We start from the raw sequence: 13,419 nt of genomic DNA on the forward strand, positions 1-13,419 counted from the left end.
CGTTCACATTTCACAGGATCCAGGACCGGCCCAGGATCGACGTCGGACCTGTTTTTTATTTCCTAGCGGTTTACGTGCAAGAGAGCTAGTCTGACTGCTAACCGACATTTGAAATAGTTGATACATCTCTAGTGTCTCTTAGATGAACTTACAAGACAGAATAGGACTCGCAGACGGCACAGAAATAACCAGTGCACGCTGCGGTGTTTCTGTTTGGTTAACGCCAGTCTTACAAGTGACGTTAATCGGATAACGTTGTAACGCTTGTGGTGCAAAACCTAGTGAGAAGATATAGTTTTGAGAACATGGGATGATAAAGACTGGAATAAAATCATCGGTTCGGTAGGGCATCATCTTGGTCCGGGGTCGGCCCAATGCGTTCAGGCACACAATTTGGACCCTTCAAACATTACCGTAACAGCTATTGCGTCCCAATATTTTTTGCTGTTAAAAGTGTATTTCATATTTGTGGCATGTCCCTTCAGCAAATAAAACAGATTCCATACAAAGCATTGGCTTTTGTACGATGTCTGGGTAAAAATATAAATTATGCGATATAAATTTTGGGGCATGGGGTAAGTTTTGGTCGTATTTCATGAAAACCATAAAAGATATTGCATATTACAATATGTCATCTTATAGAGGAATAAAATTATTTCTAATGATACCCCACAAGCCAGGCTGTGTTAAAAAGTAAGCTCACCAGATGACTTACAAGAAGACAAGTTTGACAAACATGCAAATAGGTCACAAATTTGGGGTCACAAAAGCGGTACTCTTCAAAACATGGCCGTAGCAGCTATTACATCCGTACATTTTTATGTTGAAATTCCATTTCGTATTCTAGGGATCCCAAGGCTTCTAAAAATACAGGCTTGTTATCCTATGGGGGTGCACGTATATCCACTCTAGCCCACGGCCTCGTTTGGGATCGAGGTATACATGCGATTGGCAGTTCATGACTTATGACCACAAGACCTCGTAGGAGCGAAGACGATTCTGACTCGAGAAAAATCTTGTTGTCGGCAACATTTTGCACACTCCCTACAAGTGTCGTTTCAATCATTTAGAATCGCAGTCGACTTCGCGTGCTTCGACACACTTCTACTTAACAACTATCCATGCATACATAATCAGATTAAAACATCTTCCATGATAACACACCGTGTCAGTCAAATCTACGACCAATGCTGTGATACTATATTTTGTGGAAATAAAACGCTACAAATAATTGGCATTCCCCGATCAATGTAAACACCCCATGTCGAAGAACCTCAAGGGTATAACGGCACAGTTAGATTAGCTTCGTAGAACATAAATCAGTGCAGACACTCGACTAAGCATTTGGTTTGTTCTATGTTTATTCATTTACGGTTCAAAACTCGGCGCAATGCAGCCGATGTATGAACTGTGACAGCCTGCATTACATGGTACAATGTCACCTCATGTGGAACAGCCCGTGACGTCACGCTTTTAGGTAGCATTACTCCTTCTCATCCTGAAGTGAGACAGACCTGTTGAAGACAATATACCCAGTGTCAGTCAGTCAATGAATGAAATTCCATAAATTATTGGCATTTGTGGTTGCTACCCTGTAAGCTTACATTACAATATCCCTGACGACAAAAATTGTCCCATATGGTGCTGACCAGGCCGTTTGTCTTGTACGAGATGGAATAACGCAAAAAAAACGAATAGTGAAGTATATCTCTAATAAATTTGAGTCGTTTTCGGACTATGCCATGGCACTGAGGCTCAAGTAATGAGAGGGCGCCTGTCACTGGAGGAATTTGAATAGATTATAGTCGTGCGCTTTGCAATGGCGTCTTTTCCTATACCCTTGACAATTTCAGCATACAGTATAATAGAAAACCTTGATTACTACTTGATTACTTGATAATAATTCTTGACTGTATTATGCGAATAGCAAGCCCGCCCTCTATACCTGCAACCGCCCCTTGGAATGCCACCACGTTGATACCAGCCTCATTCTGCTCATAATTGCGCCGATGATCGAAATAACACTCCCTTTCGTCCGGTCCGCCTACCAACCCTCCGTACAGCGTCTGTGGACTGGGGTTAGCCGTGTTGCGTTCTTTACCACCACACGGTGCAGGTAAATCGGGACAGGAACTAATAGATAGGAAAGTTAAAAATAGAATTCAGACATTCAGTTTTTTGGACATCTTACCTCAGTTGTATTTACTCAGTATTGATTTGATAGGTGATAATTGTGGGTGATTGATTGTGATTGATCAATACTTGGAGGTCGATGAATAGCACTAGAGAAAGATGTTTATGCCTGATGAGTGGCAAAGTACGGTCAGAAGGAAAAGAGGACAGACAGACAGACAGACAGAGACAGACAGACAGACAGAAGGAAAAGAGGACAGACAGACAGACAGAGACAGACAGAGACAGACAGAAAGACAATCACAGACGGAAAGACGGACAGCCACAGACCGACAGATAGACAGCCACAGACAAACAGCCACAGACAGATAGACACACGCTATCGAATGGTGGGTTTGGCAAATAGACAGACGCCTGTCGATCTACCAAACCCGCCTTGTGGGCAGGATATACAGATGTATATAAGAAAAGCAGAAAATTATGTTCATATGGATTAAATAAATCAGCTTATGAATTGAAAGTAATGTTTTAGCGATCAGGCTAAGGCCAAAAAAAAAGAAATGTTTCTGGTCAGGTCTTTCTTTAAAAAATGGTGCGGCGACGCGCATTTTATTTTATTTTTTATTTTTTTTTTATTTTTTTTCCCTCAAGGGAGGGAGGAGGGTCAGTTTTATATTTTTATCAATATAGTCACATATATACTGTTCATGCAGTCACTGATCATGCCCCCCCAAAAGAATTTTCTCTTTCTCTTCAGCCATTTTGGTTTGGTGTCAGCCACGGCCGCCGGCCACAAGCAGAAAAAAAGGGTGACACGCTGTTGTTCAAGTGACGCGCGCGCTGACCAGAAACATTTCTTTTTCTTTTTTGGCCTAATACTAAGTTATATACTAGTTGTAGCACTGACCAACACAAATTCTGACGATTTTTAAATTAACATTTTTCTGAAGTTTTCCATCGGGCGTGTGAATGTCATTTTTCCTGTTCTGCTTTTGATCTCGACAAATAATATAAAGTTGTTCACATACTCCAAAATTATGCAAATCTGTTAGCACTTACGCGCCCCTGTGATGCGGGCGAAGAGGAGGATATCGTCCGAAGCCGGTCAGGTAGCTTCTACCGCCGTCTCCCAGTATGTAGTGGATTTGACTCCTGGCAAAGTTGAAGTTGTCTTCGCTTTGAATTCCGTGTTTGGCCGCAATCAGAGCAATAAAGCTGATGTCCGCTGGAATTGAAGGGCCGAGTACATTAGAACCATGGTGGTGATACCCATGGTATCACCACCATCACTTTGTAACAATGCGAAATGCTTATTGGATGCGCTCAAATAACACGTGTAAATACAATGTCTTACTATGAACAATTAATACGTTTATAGGTATACAAAGACAGCAAATTCTAAAGCTGATGTTGTGATCTGGACCTGTCGTCGCTATACTACCATCTTCGTCGGGGTCGTCGTCGTCATCATCATCATCATCATCTCATCATCATCATCATCATCATCGTCGCGTCGTCGTCATCATCGTCATCGTCGTCGTTGCCACAATCGCCCTCGTTGACGATGTTTCACTTACAACAAACGAGGAAACAAGTTTTCCTATCGTGTTTCCTAACATGCAAATGACAAGCTTTTGTCCCATTCAGTGCATGTCTCGTCGAAATTTTGCTACATACTCTGACATACAGATGGTCAATTTTATGTCCTTTTTATTCTCACCGTATTGTCAGAGATGTTTTTTATCGTCATCGTTATAAATGTTGTCGTTATAAATGCCGTCACTGTCATTATCGTTGTCGTCGTCGCCGTCACCGTGTGACAGTCGTCCTTTGCAGTCAAACTACGACAAGAAAGCCAATATACCTGCTCTTTTCATTGGCCGATTCCAAGTATACATCGCAAGGCCCTTCCTCGTGTACATACACTTACTTGGACCCCATCGAGCAAGACCGTCCACGAACGGCTTCAAATATTTTTCATCTTTCGTGGTGAGATACATCATTAACTGCATGTAGATATGAAATATCACTTATTACATCGACTGCAATACATGTTTCCATCGAAAGTTATCCACTGTATTTCCGAAAATCGTATCGAAGTTGGTATGTACCATTACGGCCTACAGGTTATTTCCAACTAATGCAGTTTAGCGGGATGTTTTTTTACAACTGCCAACACCCCCCCCCCTCCCTGCCAGCGACTGAAAAATACTACCCTCTGGTAACTGGTATTTCGTTCTAAATCTCCCCTTTTGGTTGATAAGTGCTTGCCCATTTCCCTCTGCTAAAGTTCTCTACTGCACCAGCCCCTCCCTAACAAAACCTAAGGCTGTCGGCAAATCGCCACGCAACAAAACCCCCCGAACTTACGAGTCTTATGCCCTGACCGCTCGCTGAACAGTGCAATAACGTTCCCGGACTGTGCAGGCGATTGAAAGTCGCTTTTTAGTTTGCAGCACATTTCACAATATCGAATGATAAAAATCGAGTTCTCCTCCGCCCTAGCACTCACCTGAAGGGCGATGGTTAATCTGTTTCTCGTGAACAGTGCGTCCGTCTTCTTCCGCTTAATGCCGTCGTAAAATTCTTTAGCGGCATCCAGGTAACTCGTTTCGTTGGTAGCCAGGTACATCCAGAGAGCGGCGTTTGTGAGTTCGTCTTCGTATGCCCCGCCCCTGCAGTACAAACGTCGTAAATGCGTTGAACGAGGTGAACTCAGAAAATGAGGTGAACTTGATGAATGAGAGGGAATGACTCTGATTCTAGCATTTTAATTAATACAGTCAAATAGCTAACGAAACTAGCTGTGTTTGCCCTCCTAACCATCTGTACATGAACTAAATCAGAATTCTTGATTTTCTGGTCTTGATTTCTTTTTTGGAAAGTTCAACTGCTCTTTTTGGGGGGAGATCAGTAAAAACTCTTAACCCTATTGACCATCAAGAAAGTCCAAGTTTCCAATGTGTAATAGAGTTATACAGTGATTTGGGATATGAGAACGATGATCGAAGTAGTCCAAAGCTGCTTCTTCCAGTTGAAATGAGTTTCATTTGTCATGCTCACCTTACATGCTGCGATTTTTCATACAAAATGGACCATTTTTTAACCGAGAAGTTCTTCTTTCATATGTTGAGTTAAGTACAAAAGAAAGCCTTCAAGGACAATCCAGGTTGTAACTCTTAATTATTTCACCATGTGATATCAACGCTTTTCATGTAGGTAGGTAGGTATAGGTAGGTAAGTAGGTATCATCGAATGGCTTATCAATGGACTGAATAAATAATAAGATGGAAGGGGAGATGGAGATATGAATTGACCTATTGATCGATGGATGTCATTTTGTATTGGTGTACATACGATCCGCAATAACGTTTACCTTAAATGCAAAGGTAACTTACTTAAATTCCAACTCTGGTATATTCTCTTGGCAGGTACCCCTAAATTTATCGGCAAAGTTGAACAATTCCCTCGCATGACGTAATAGTTCGTCTGCGTATGGTTTATCTGAAAAGAAAAATCGTCAGGCGTATCCGTGTTATGATGGCATTCTAAACCTTTGATTCGCGACATTTGACATCACTTGTCACCGCAGGCATTATTTATTTCCTTTTAACAATTATTGCTTGTTGCCTAAACCCGAGGTTTTTCAATTCAACAATTTCAAACGACATATACTCACTAACGTCTTTGAAGACCAGGTACGACGCCGCGAGAGAGGCGACGCCGTTTCCCGCCACTTCAGTGGCAGGATGGGTTTCATTTGAAGGGTAAGCTGGTCGATCCATGGTCATGTCTTCTGGTCTGCCCCAGTAACTGTGATCCAGCTTAGGGTCAGCCACCTGTGAAGTTTAAAATCATGTGTTTAATATAACGCCGTTCGCCCTGTGAAAATAAATTTCTTGAACTTTTTCCAGGATTTTCATAACAAATAAATATTGGGAAGGTAGTCACCACGAATTTTATTTGTTTGTTGAAACTACTCATATTCTAATTAGATGTCTGAATAGGACTTTCAAGTTTTTGTTGTCGTCCGATTCCAATATGGCCGCCATGCAAAATCTGACGTCATCGTTATGTGGGTATACAAACAAAAGAATGAACAAAGCAGAATTGTGCGTTCAAATGTACGGAGAATGAACGACCGCGTATCAATGAAATGTTAGACGAAGAGACCTACGTGTACATAGAACTCGTTGGGTTTGGTGTGTAGTTTCATGGTGTAGTTGTTTCCCCATATCAGCGTGTCGTACAAGTAGTCTGCCTGGCCGGCCACTTTGTAGGCGTCTCCGAACTCCAGAAACGCCAGGGCGAGTTTCCATACCGATGCGGTGTGTTTGAACGTGACCTTAATGTGATCTCCAGCTGAAAGGGATTGGCGCATTATCGAGTTAACATGGACACAAGGTATGCACACGGAACAGAAAGTCGCGATTCAAACTTTAATATTATGCTTCAATACGAGAAAATTATCATTTGACAGGGGTATATGTCAGGACACTCCACAGAAGCAACTAATCTCGTAAAACCGAGACGAATCATCGTAGTTTGAGAAGGAAGCAAACCCCTAAGGACAGTGCAAAGGAGTAGAGTCTCTGAAAACACCTAAGATCATCATAATTTATGTTTCAAGACGGACAATTTGCTTAATTCTTTTAATTTTGAGGCGCGTACTGCTCTATAATATGTTCCAATGTCGCTGACATAGTCTTACAGTGGTATGGCGGGACATGTAAGAAAAGATCCTTCAGCAATTTTCATGATTATACACTTGTTCTAAAACCTTGCCCAAAAGAGTACTGTGTGCAAAAATTACATTTCCAGGAGCACTTACCGTCATACCATCCACCTGTCAAATCCTCGCCATTATAGCCCTTATCGTTCAAGGCGGAGTCTCCTCGCCATGGAATTCTGTTATCGGAAGGCAGACGACCGGACCGCTGTGTCTCGAAGAACAAGATGGTCTTGGAGATGACGTCATTGTAGTCGTATTCTGTCAGTCAATCAAAATATAAACCAACTATGTACTCTTTGACAACTGTACAAGGATATGGCGGATGAAAAGCCAAACACTTACTTTCAGTTGAACCTTGAAACCTGATATATAGAACCCGGCGTATGAATTTACCCGCCTTTTTACAATGTTACAAGATTTCGAGAAAAGTTGTCAATAAAGTCTTGATTATTATGCAATGTCTATTCAATTTTCAATAACTCACCAGAATTTCCCAAAATTATTATGCTTTTCCACATATTACGCGACATAACGCCTCCATTATGAGAATGATGGTCGCAAAATGTACTCGAAGCGACTCCTAATGTCTTTTGCGCTCTGTGGTCAGACAGCAAATCTCTTCCGCCAATGACAAATTCCTGCCCTAAATCATAGCTTTTCACTGTCAACCTTTCTGCAGTACCACACACCCCTCAGCCCTCCACACAAAATCATGCTACAGTCCTTGAGGTAGTTCAAAAACGGAGCACAAAACTCAAAATTGATGGAAGCGATCCAGATTATGTGGCTCGTTTTAGCCAAGAATAACCACAAATTTATCTCTGACTCTAGACATCAGGCGTGTAGTGCAATACTGGCACGAATTCCGTTTTTATTCTTGTCTTCTCTGATTTTACATCGTCATGTCAATACTACTTTTCAAGCTTTTAGGAGCATAAACGGAAGCACCTTCTACATATCCCGTCTAATCGTGATCACGTGACAATATGAATAAAGTGTGGTTTTGTTTTTTCGGTTGGTTGTTGGTTGGTGTTTGTTTGTTTTTTGATACCCTTGGCAAGGATTTTGTTCAGATACACGTACCTGTGACGTGACATCACGCCTAGGTTAAAGTGACGCTGGCAATGAACGGATAACATATCTATTACCCTACGTGAGGTTACTTATTATAATTAAAAATAGCAATAGAGGGATATTTTACCTTGACATCTATCCCCGTAGGATCCAGGCCAACACTGGCAGGTACAAGCGCCATCATCGTTGATGATAATGTCACCATGGACACACCATTTCTCGTATCCTTTAGTGCATTCTGTGGAGTGAAATTAAGTGTGAGTGATTCGTGCATGACTTACTTGAGTGTTAGCTCAGAGAGAGTCGTTCTTTGATCGGCCAAGTGGTAATTTTCATGTTAAGATGATGTCATATATAGGAGACGTAAGCCCGTCGTCTCTTTTGCATATTGTGATAGATACATTTTTCTGAGGGGTTGCAACGATTAATATAGGTGGCAGTCACTTTTCACTGACGCACCGAAAGTGAAAATGAGAAAGAAGAGGAATATGAAGGTATGAGGATGAGAAGAAAAACTCTTCCGTAAGGCCCCTTCCCTTCTTTATTAGTCGTCCGGCGGGGACTTATAGATTGGTCGCGTCCGTCCGTGCGTCCGTCCGTCCGCAGCCGTTTCTCAGACACTGCTGAACCAATTTTGTTCAAACTTGGCACAAAGGCATAGCACTATGTCCTACATATGCATGTTGAATTATATTGCCATACCATCCAATATTGGTGTGAGGCGTCCATTTTGTTTGCGATTTTTCGTGTCTTTGAACCATAACTCAAACATCCTTGAACCAATTCTGTTCAAACTTGGCACAAAGGCATAACACTATGGCCTACATATGCATGTTGAATTATATTGCGATACAATCCAATATGGGCGTGAGGCGGCCATTTTGTTTGCAATTTTTCATGTCTTTGAACCATAACTCAAACATCCTTGAACCGATTCTGTTCAAACTTGGCACAAAGGCATAACACTATGGCCTACATATGCATGTTGAATTATATTGTGATACGATCCAATATTGGTGTGAGGCGTCCATTTTGTTTGCGACCTTTCGTGTCTTTGATCCATGACTCAGACATCCTTGAATAGATTCTGTTCAAACTTGGCACAAAGGCATAACACTATGGCCTACATATGCATGTCAAATTATTTCGCGATACGATCCAAAATGGGCGTGAGACGGCCATTTTGTTTGCGATTTTTCGTGTCTTTGAACCATTAACTCAAACATCCTTGAACCGATTCAGTTCAAACTTGGCACAAAGGCATAACACTATGGCCTACATATGCATGTCGCATTATATTGCGATACGATCCAATATGGGCATGAGGCGGCCATTTTGTTTGCGATTTTTTCATGTCTTTGAGCCATAATTCAAACATCCTTGAACCGATTTTGTTCCAACATGGCACAAAGGCAAGACACTATGGCATACATATGCATGTATCAATTAACCTTGCGATAGGAGCCAATATGGCTGCAGAACTGCCATTTTGTTGGAATTTTGCATGTCTTTGAAGCTTACTTCAAAGATCATTAAACCGATTTTGTCCAAACTTGGCACAAAGATCATGCACTATGGCATACATATACATACAATGTACTTCGTGACATGTTCCAATATGGTTGCCAGATTGCCATTTTTCCCCAATATCCCTGCCAGATGGTCATTTTTGGATTTCTTCATGTCTTTGAGGCTTAAGGTGAAGTACTACGAATTACGTCAAAATTAAGTTGTGGTGTCATTTTCTTGAAACTTTGCACAGATATTCTTGGAAGTTGTGCAAGTGCAAAAATGAAATAAAAAATGGGGGTCACCACGCTTGTTTCCATGGAAACGGACGTTAAAATGGCGTCGTTAGAAATAAATAAAAATGATATAATTCACTTAAACTAAAGAAAGCAATTATAAAACGCTTAGCAAATGAGTTAATTTTAATAAATACCAAGACTTAAGATCCATATTTATTGAATGTATAGTTTTCATGATGTTTGTAAAGAAATTTTATCATAAGTATCGATTACAAAATGACGATATCGAAATTATATCATTATATAATTTTCGAACTTTCTTCCTGTCGCTTTGAACGGTGTCATTTTGACCAAACTTGGCGAATAAACTCCTGACATAATACCATTTAGTTTACACTTTTAATAAAAGGGTGTCACCACGCTACTTTTTACAATATCTCCAGGTGAATGGGTAATTTGCGCCATATAAATGGGAGAGAAATGTAAATTTTTCTCTCATATTGAATAAAAACCAGCTTCCTAGGGGGTCAAAATATGACAAGGTTATAGGTCACATGCATTTCTAAGACACTGGGTAAAAACATTAGGTAACAGCGCAATTTCAACAATGACAGGTGATGTTAAATACATGCGCTACAAAATAACCCATTTGCGGTAGGCTGGAGTCAAATCTGCGCAGAAACGTTCTAAAGCGTGTGCGCGTCCGAATTCGTCGTCCTTCACCTTAAACATATGCAAATATTCCTTATCCAATGTTGTTGAGACTTGGTACAAAGATAAAGTACTATGGCATACATGTGCATGTCTACTAATTTTGTGCTATGATCCATATGGTCAATAGACAGCCATTCGATTTCAATTTTGGTGTGATTTTCTATGTCTTTGAAACATAAACATAGGTCACTGTCCTTCGATGGACTGATTTTGTTTCAACGTGATATTGGCTGCATTCTTGTGCACATTAATTTGTTTCATTATATGATCCGAAATGGCTGATTACAACAACATTCCCGATCCCATACCATTTCTAAAATTCCACCAAACCATGTGTATAGTATGTGCCAATATGACACTAGAGGCAGTGAGGGCATCGTTATGTGTGACGTAATCAAAAGTTCCTTCAATGGTCATTACCGGCAGAGATGGGTCAATTTTATTGAACGTTCCTCAGATTACTTTATTATGCAAGTCACAGGCTGATGCGCCCGTTGCATCAATGTCATTCCACAGCTACCTAGACCACAGCTACCTAGACACCAAAGATTATAACAAAATGGACAAGCAGGGACTGTGTCATCAACGATGACTTCTTTTTAATGTGTTATACACATATATAATATACACATATATAAACATATGCATTATGTTATATATAAATAACAGTATATATGTTATACACATAATACTTATTCTTTATTAACGACAACCTTCAAGCTAACCCTAACCCTTATGCTCAACTCCTTCAAGGTTGTATGCGATACAATTCCTGAAGAAAAGTCCAACAATACTTAGCTTTGAAGTGTATGCTAGGGGGCCTAACTGAAATCGTGCTGAGGTAAACATAGATATACATGTTACGAACAGAAAAGCTGGACAAGCACGTTGACAGATGGGTAGATTCGATAAACAGTGACAGAGGCATAGAGACAAATTTGCGGGCATACACATAAGCAGGCTGATGCAAACAGACACGTCCGTACGAGAAGCGGACGTACACATGCTGAGAGACACACAGACAGACCAATCAAAGTTGCAATGAACTCACGAAAGTTGCACATATACTTATGTTCCTCTTCACAGTTGACTGATATCCATCTGTAAGCATCGGCAGGACTGGTCATGTCGAGGAAATCAGAACGAGTAGAGAATAAATACTCAGGCATTTGAAATGACAAGTGGCTGGAAACCTTAATAATGAGCAGAGAAAAACTATATGTCCTCGATTCAGTCAACAAACAAAACTCCATTTGAAAGACAGTGTCAAGTGATAAAAATGCGTCATTTGACATAGTCCTCGAGCATTAACCATTTAAGACATGAACCATTGATTAAGTAAGTTCATGTCAACGTTACGTGAACCTAGGATCAATACATTTATTAAAGACAGTACTGAGCATGGAATCCCACTTTTTCGCAACTGTACTGTAAAACGTTTCATGCAATGACATGCAATCCCCTGTAGCTGTAACTCTTGAAATTTTTTGACCTGAAAAAGACTTTCTATTTTCTTTGGCTTTCTTTAAATTCTCTAATTTTGAAGGATATAGTCTTTTACTACTGAAAAATGGACAAGTAAATTTAAATTGTAACCGTTATTTTGATTTCCCTCCGCCATTTTTGGTAATATTACAAAGAAACAAAGCATAAGCTGCTCCAGTGGAAAACTTGCTGCACCCTGCATTGTATTGGACTACTGTGTTGTTTCAGTGAAGCGTCCAATGCATATATGTACTAGCTACAGCGTTTTTGCTGTATTTGCATGAGGGCGCCATTTATGTTTTGGCAAACTTTTATTATTTATCGTTCTCAAAATTGCACATGTAGTCCGAGTGGACAGTTTATTTTGATTGTATAAACACCCCTCAATGAGTACATTCCCAAGAACTGTTTTAGTTCGGAAGTAAAATCACAAAAATAATGCTAAAAGACACAGCTATCGGGCCTTTTATCAAAACCAGCACTATTATTAGATAAAATTACTTCCACTATCAAATGCGGTTCGTGACTCAAGTTTCATGCATTGTAAGAACGGGCATAAAGATCAGATGATCTTTATGTGAATCTTCTACATAAAAAAGACGGGCAGTTATAGATATATATGTATCTTCATATGTATTATATATATTCTTATATTTCTTTAGATACTATAGATAGATAGATAGATAGATAGATAGATAGATAGATAGATAGATAGATAGATAGATAGATAGATAGATAGATAGATAGATAGATAGATAGATAGATAGATAGATAGATAGATAGATAGATAGATAGATAGATAGATAGATAGATAGATAGATAGATAGATAGATAGATAGATAGATAGGTAGATAGATAGATCTAAAACTTACAGGTATCACCCATAGGAACTAAAAGTACTATATGTCAATAAGGATAAAATCATTGTATGAATTAGGTAATAATATCTGTAATAGGAGAAAGCCTAACATAACAAAGCTTACGAGAACAGCACAGTATATTGTAAGTTTGTTTGGAATAGTATGAAGAATCAAATTATCACACGTCATTAAATATACCATTGTAAATTGCACTCATTGGTTTTTGTCAAGCTCCATAACTCAAAAATTGAGACAAATACGTTGTATATAATGTATGTTATTACAGGCAGGCGAGTGAGAAACGACGCGAATGACAAATTTTGTACAGTTCCTCTGTAAGAATGTGCATTTTGTTTTGTTTAATTTACAAATATAAAGGAAACGCTGTTGCGGATCGATGACAGCAGCGAATGACTCACTAATTAAACTGAAATCAACCCCCAAAACGAACAAAAGTTCGCTTTTTGGGTTTATGCAACGACCTGAGACGGTTGCTCACTAAAAGCAGTAAGATCAAGTGTGTGCGCAATCGACTGAGGCCCGATATCGTCTACATATACAATATGATTGTCTCGTACAGTGAGTTGCGGAGCTTGAAAATATTCACTCTGTGTTTCAAGAGTAATCAGCGTTAAAATATGTCTAATTCAGGAGTCTTTATATATCGTAATAC

At 39.8% G+C, this 13,419-nt stretch overlaps 1 protein-coding gene across 1 annotated transcript; it reads right to left on the reverse strand.

Moving 5' to 3' along the window:
- Window positions 1-443: 443 nt before the first annotated feature.
- Window positions 444-11,528, reverse strand: LOC139127322 (endoglucanase 4-like). Its single transcript, XM_070693244.1, has 11 exons — window positions 11,453-11,528; window positions 8,067-8,177; window positions 6,965-7,123; window positions 6,311-6,495; window positions 5,813-5,972; window positions 5,532-5,637; window positions 4,646-4,808; window positions 3,998-4,139; window positions 3,193-3,358; window positions 1,946-2,133; window positions 444-1,514 (listed from the first exon to the last, which is right to left on the reverse strand). Exons 1-11 carry the CDS (start codon window positions 11,526-11,528, stop codon window positions 1,474-1,476), a joined length of 1,497 nt encoding a protein of 498 aa, XP_070549345.1. The 3' UTR covers window positions 444-1,473.
- Between the last annotated feature and the right edge of the window lie 1,891 nt (window positions 11,529-13,419).

This window comes from Ptychodera flava, chromosome 3, assembly GCF_041260155.1.
Source record: "Ptychodera flava strain L36383 chromosome 3, AS_Pfla_20210202, whole genome shotgun sequence".
Classification (NCBI taxonomy): Eukaryota; Metazoa; Hemichordata; class Enteropneusta; family Ptychoderidae; genus Ptychodera; species Ptychodera flava.

Coding starts and splice junctions, on each gene's coding strand:
- LOC139127322 (XM_070693244.1), bottom strand. CDS start 11,528: ATGACCAGTCCTGCCGATGCTTACAGATGGATATCAGTCAACTGTGAA. Junction 5,638..5,812: donor CCTGGTCTTCAAAGACGTTA/GTGAGTATATGT, acceptor TTTTCTTTTCAG/ATAAACCATACGCAGACGAA. Junction 3,359..3,997: donor TCGGCCAATGAAAAGAGCAG/GTATATTGGCTT, acceptor CTTCAATTCCAG/CGGACATCAGCTTTATTGCT.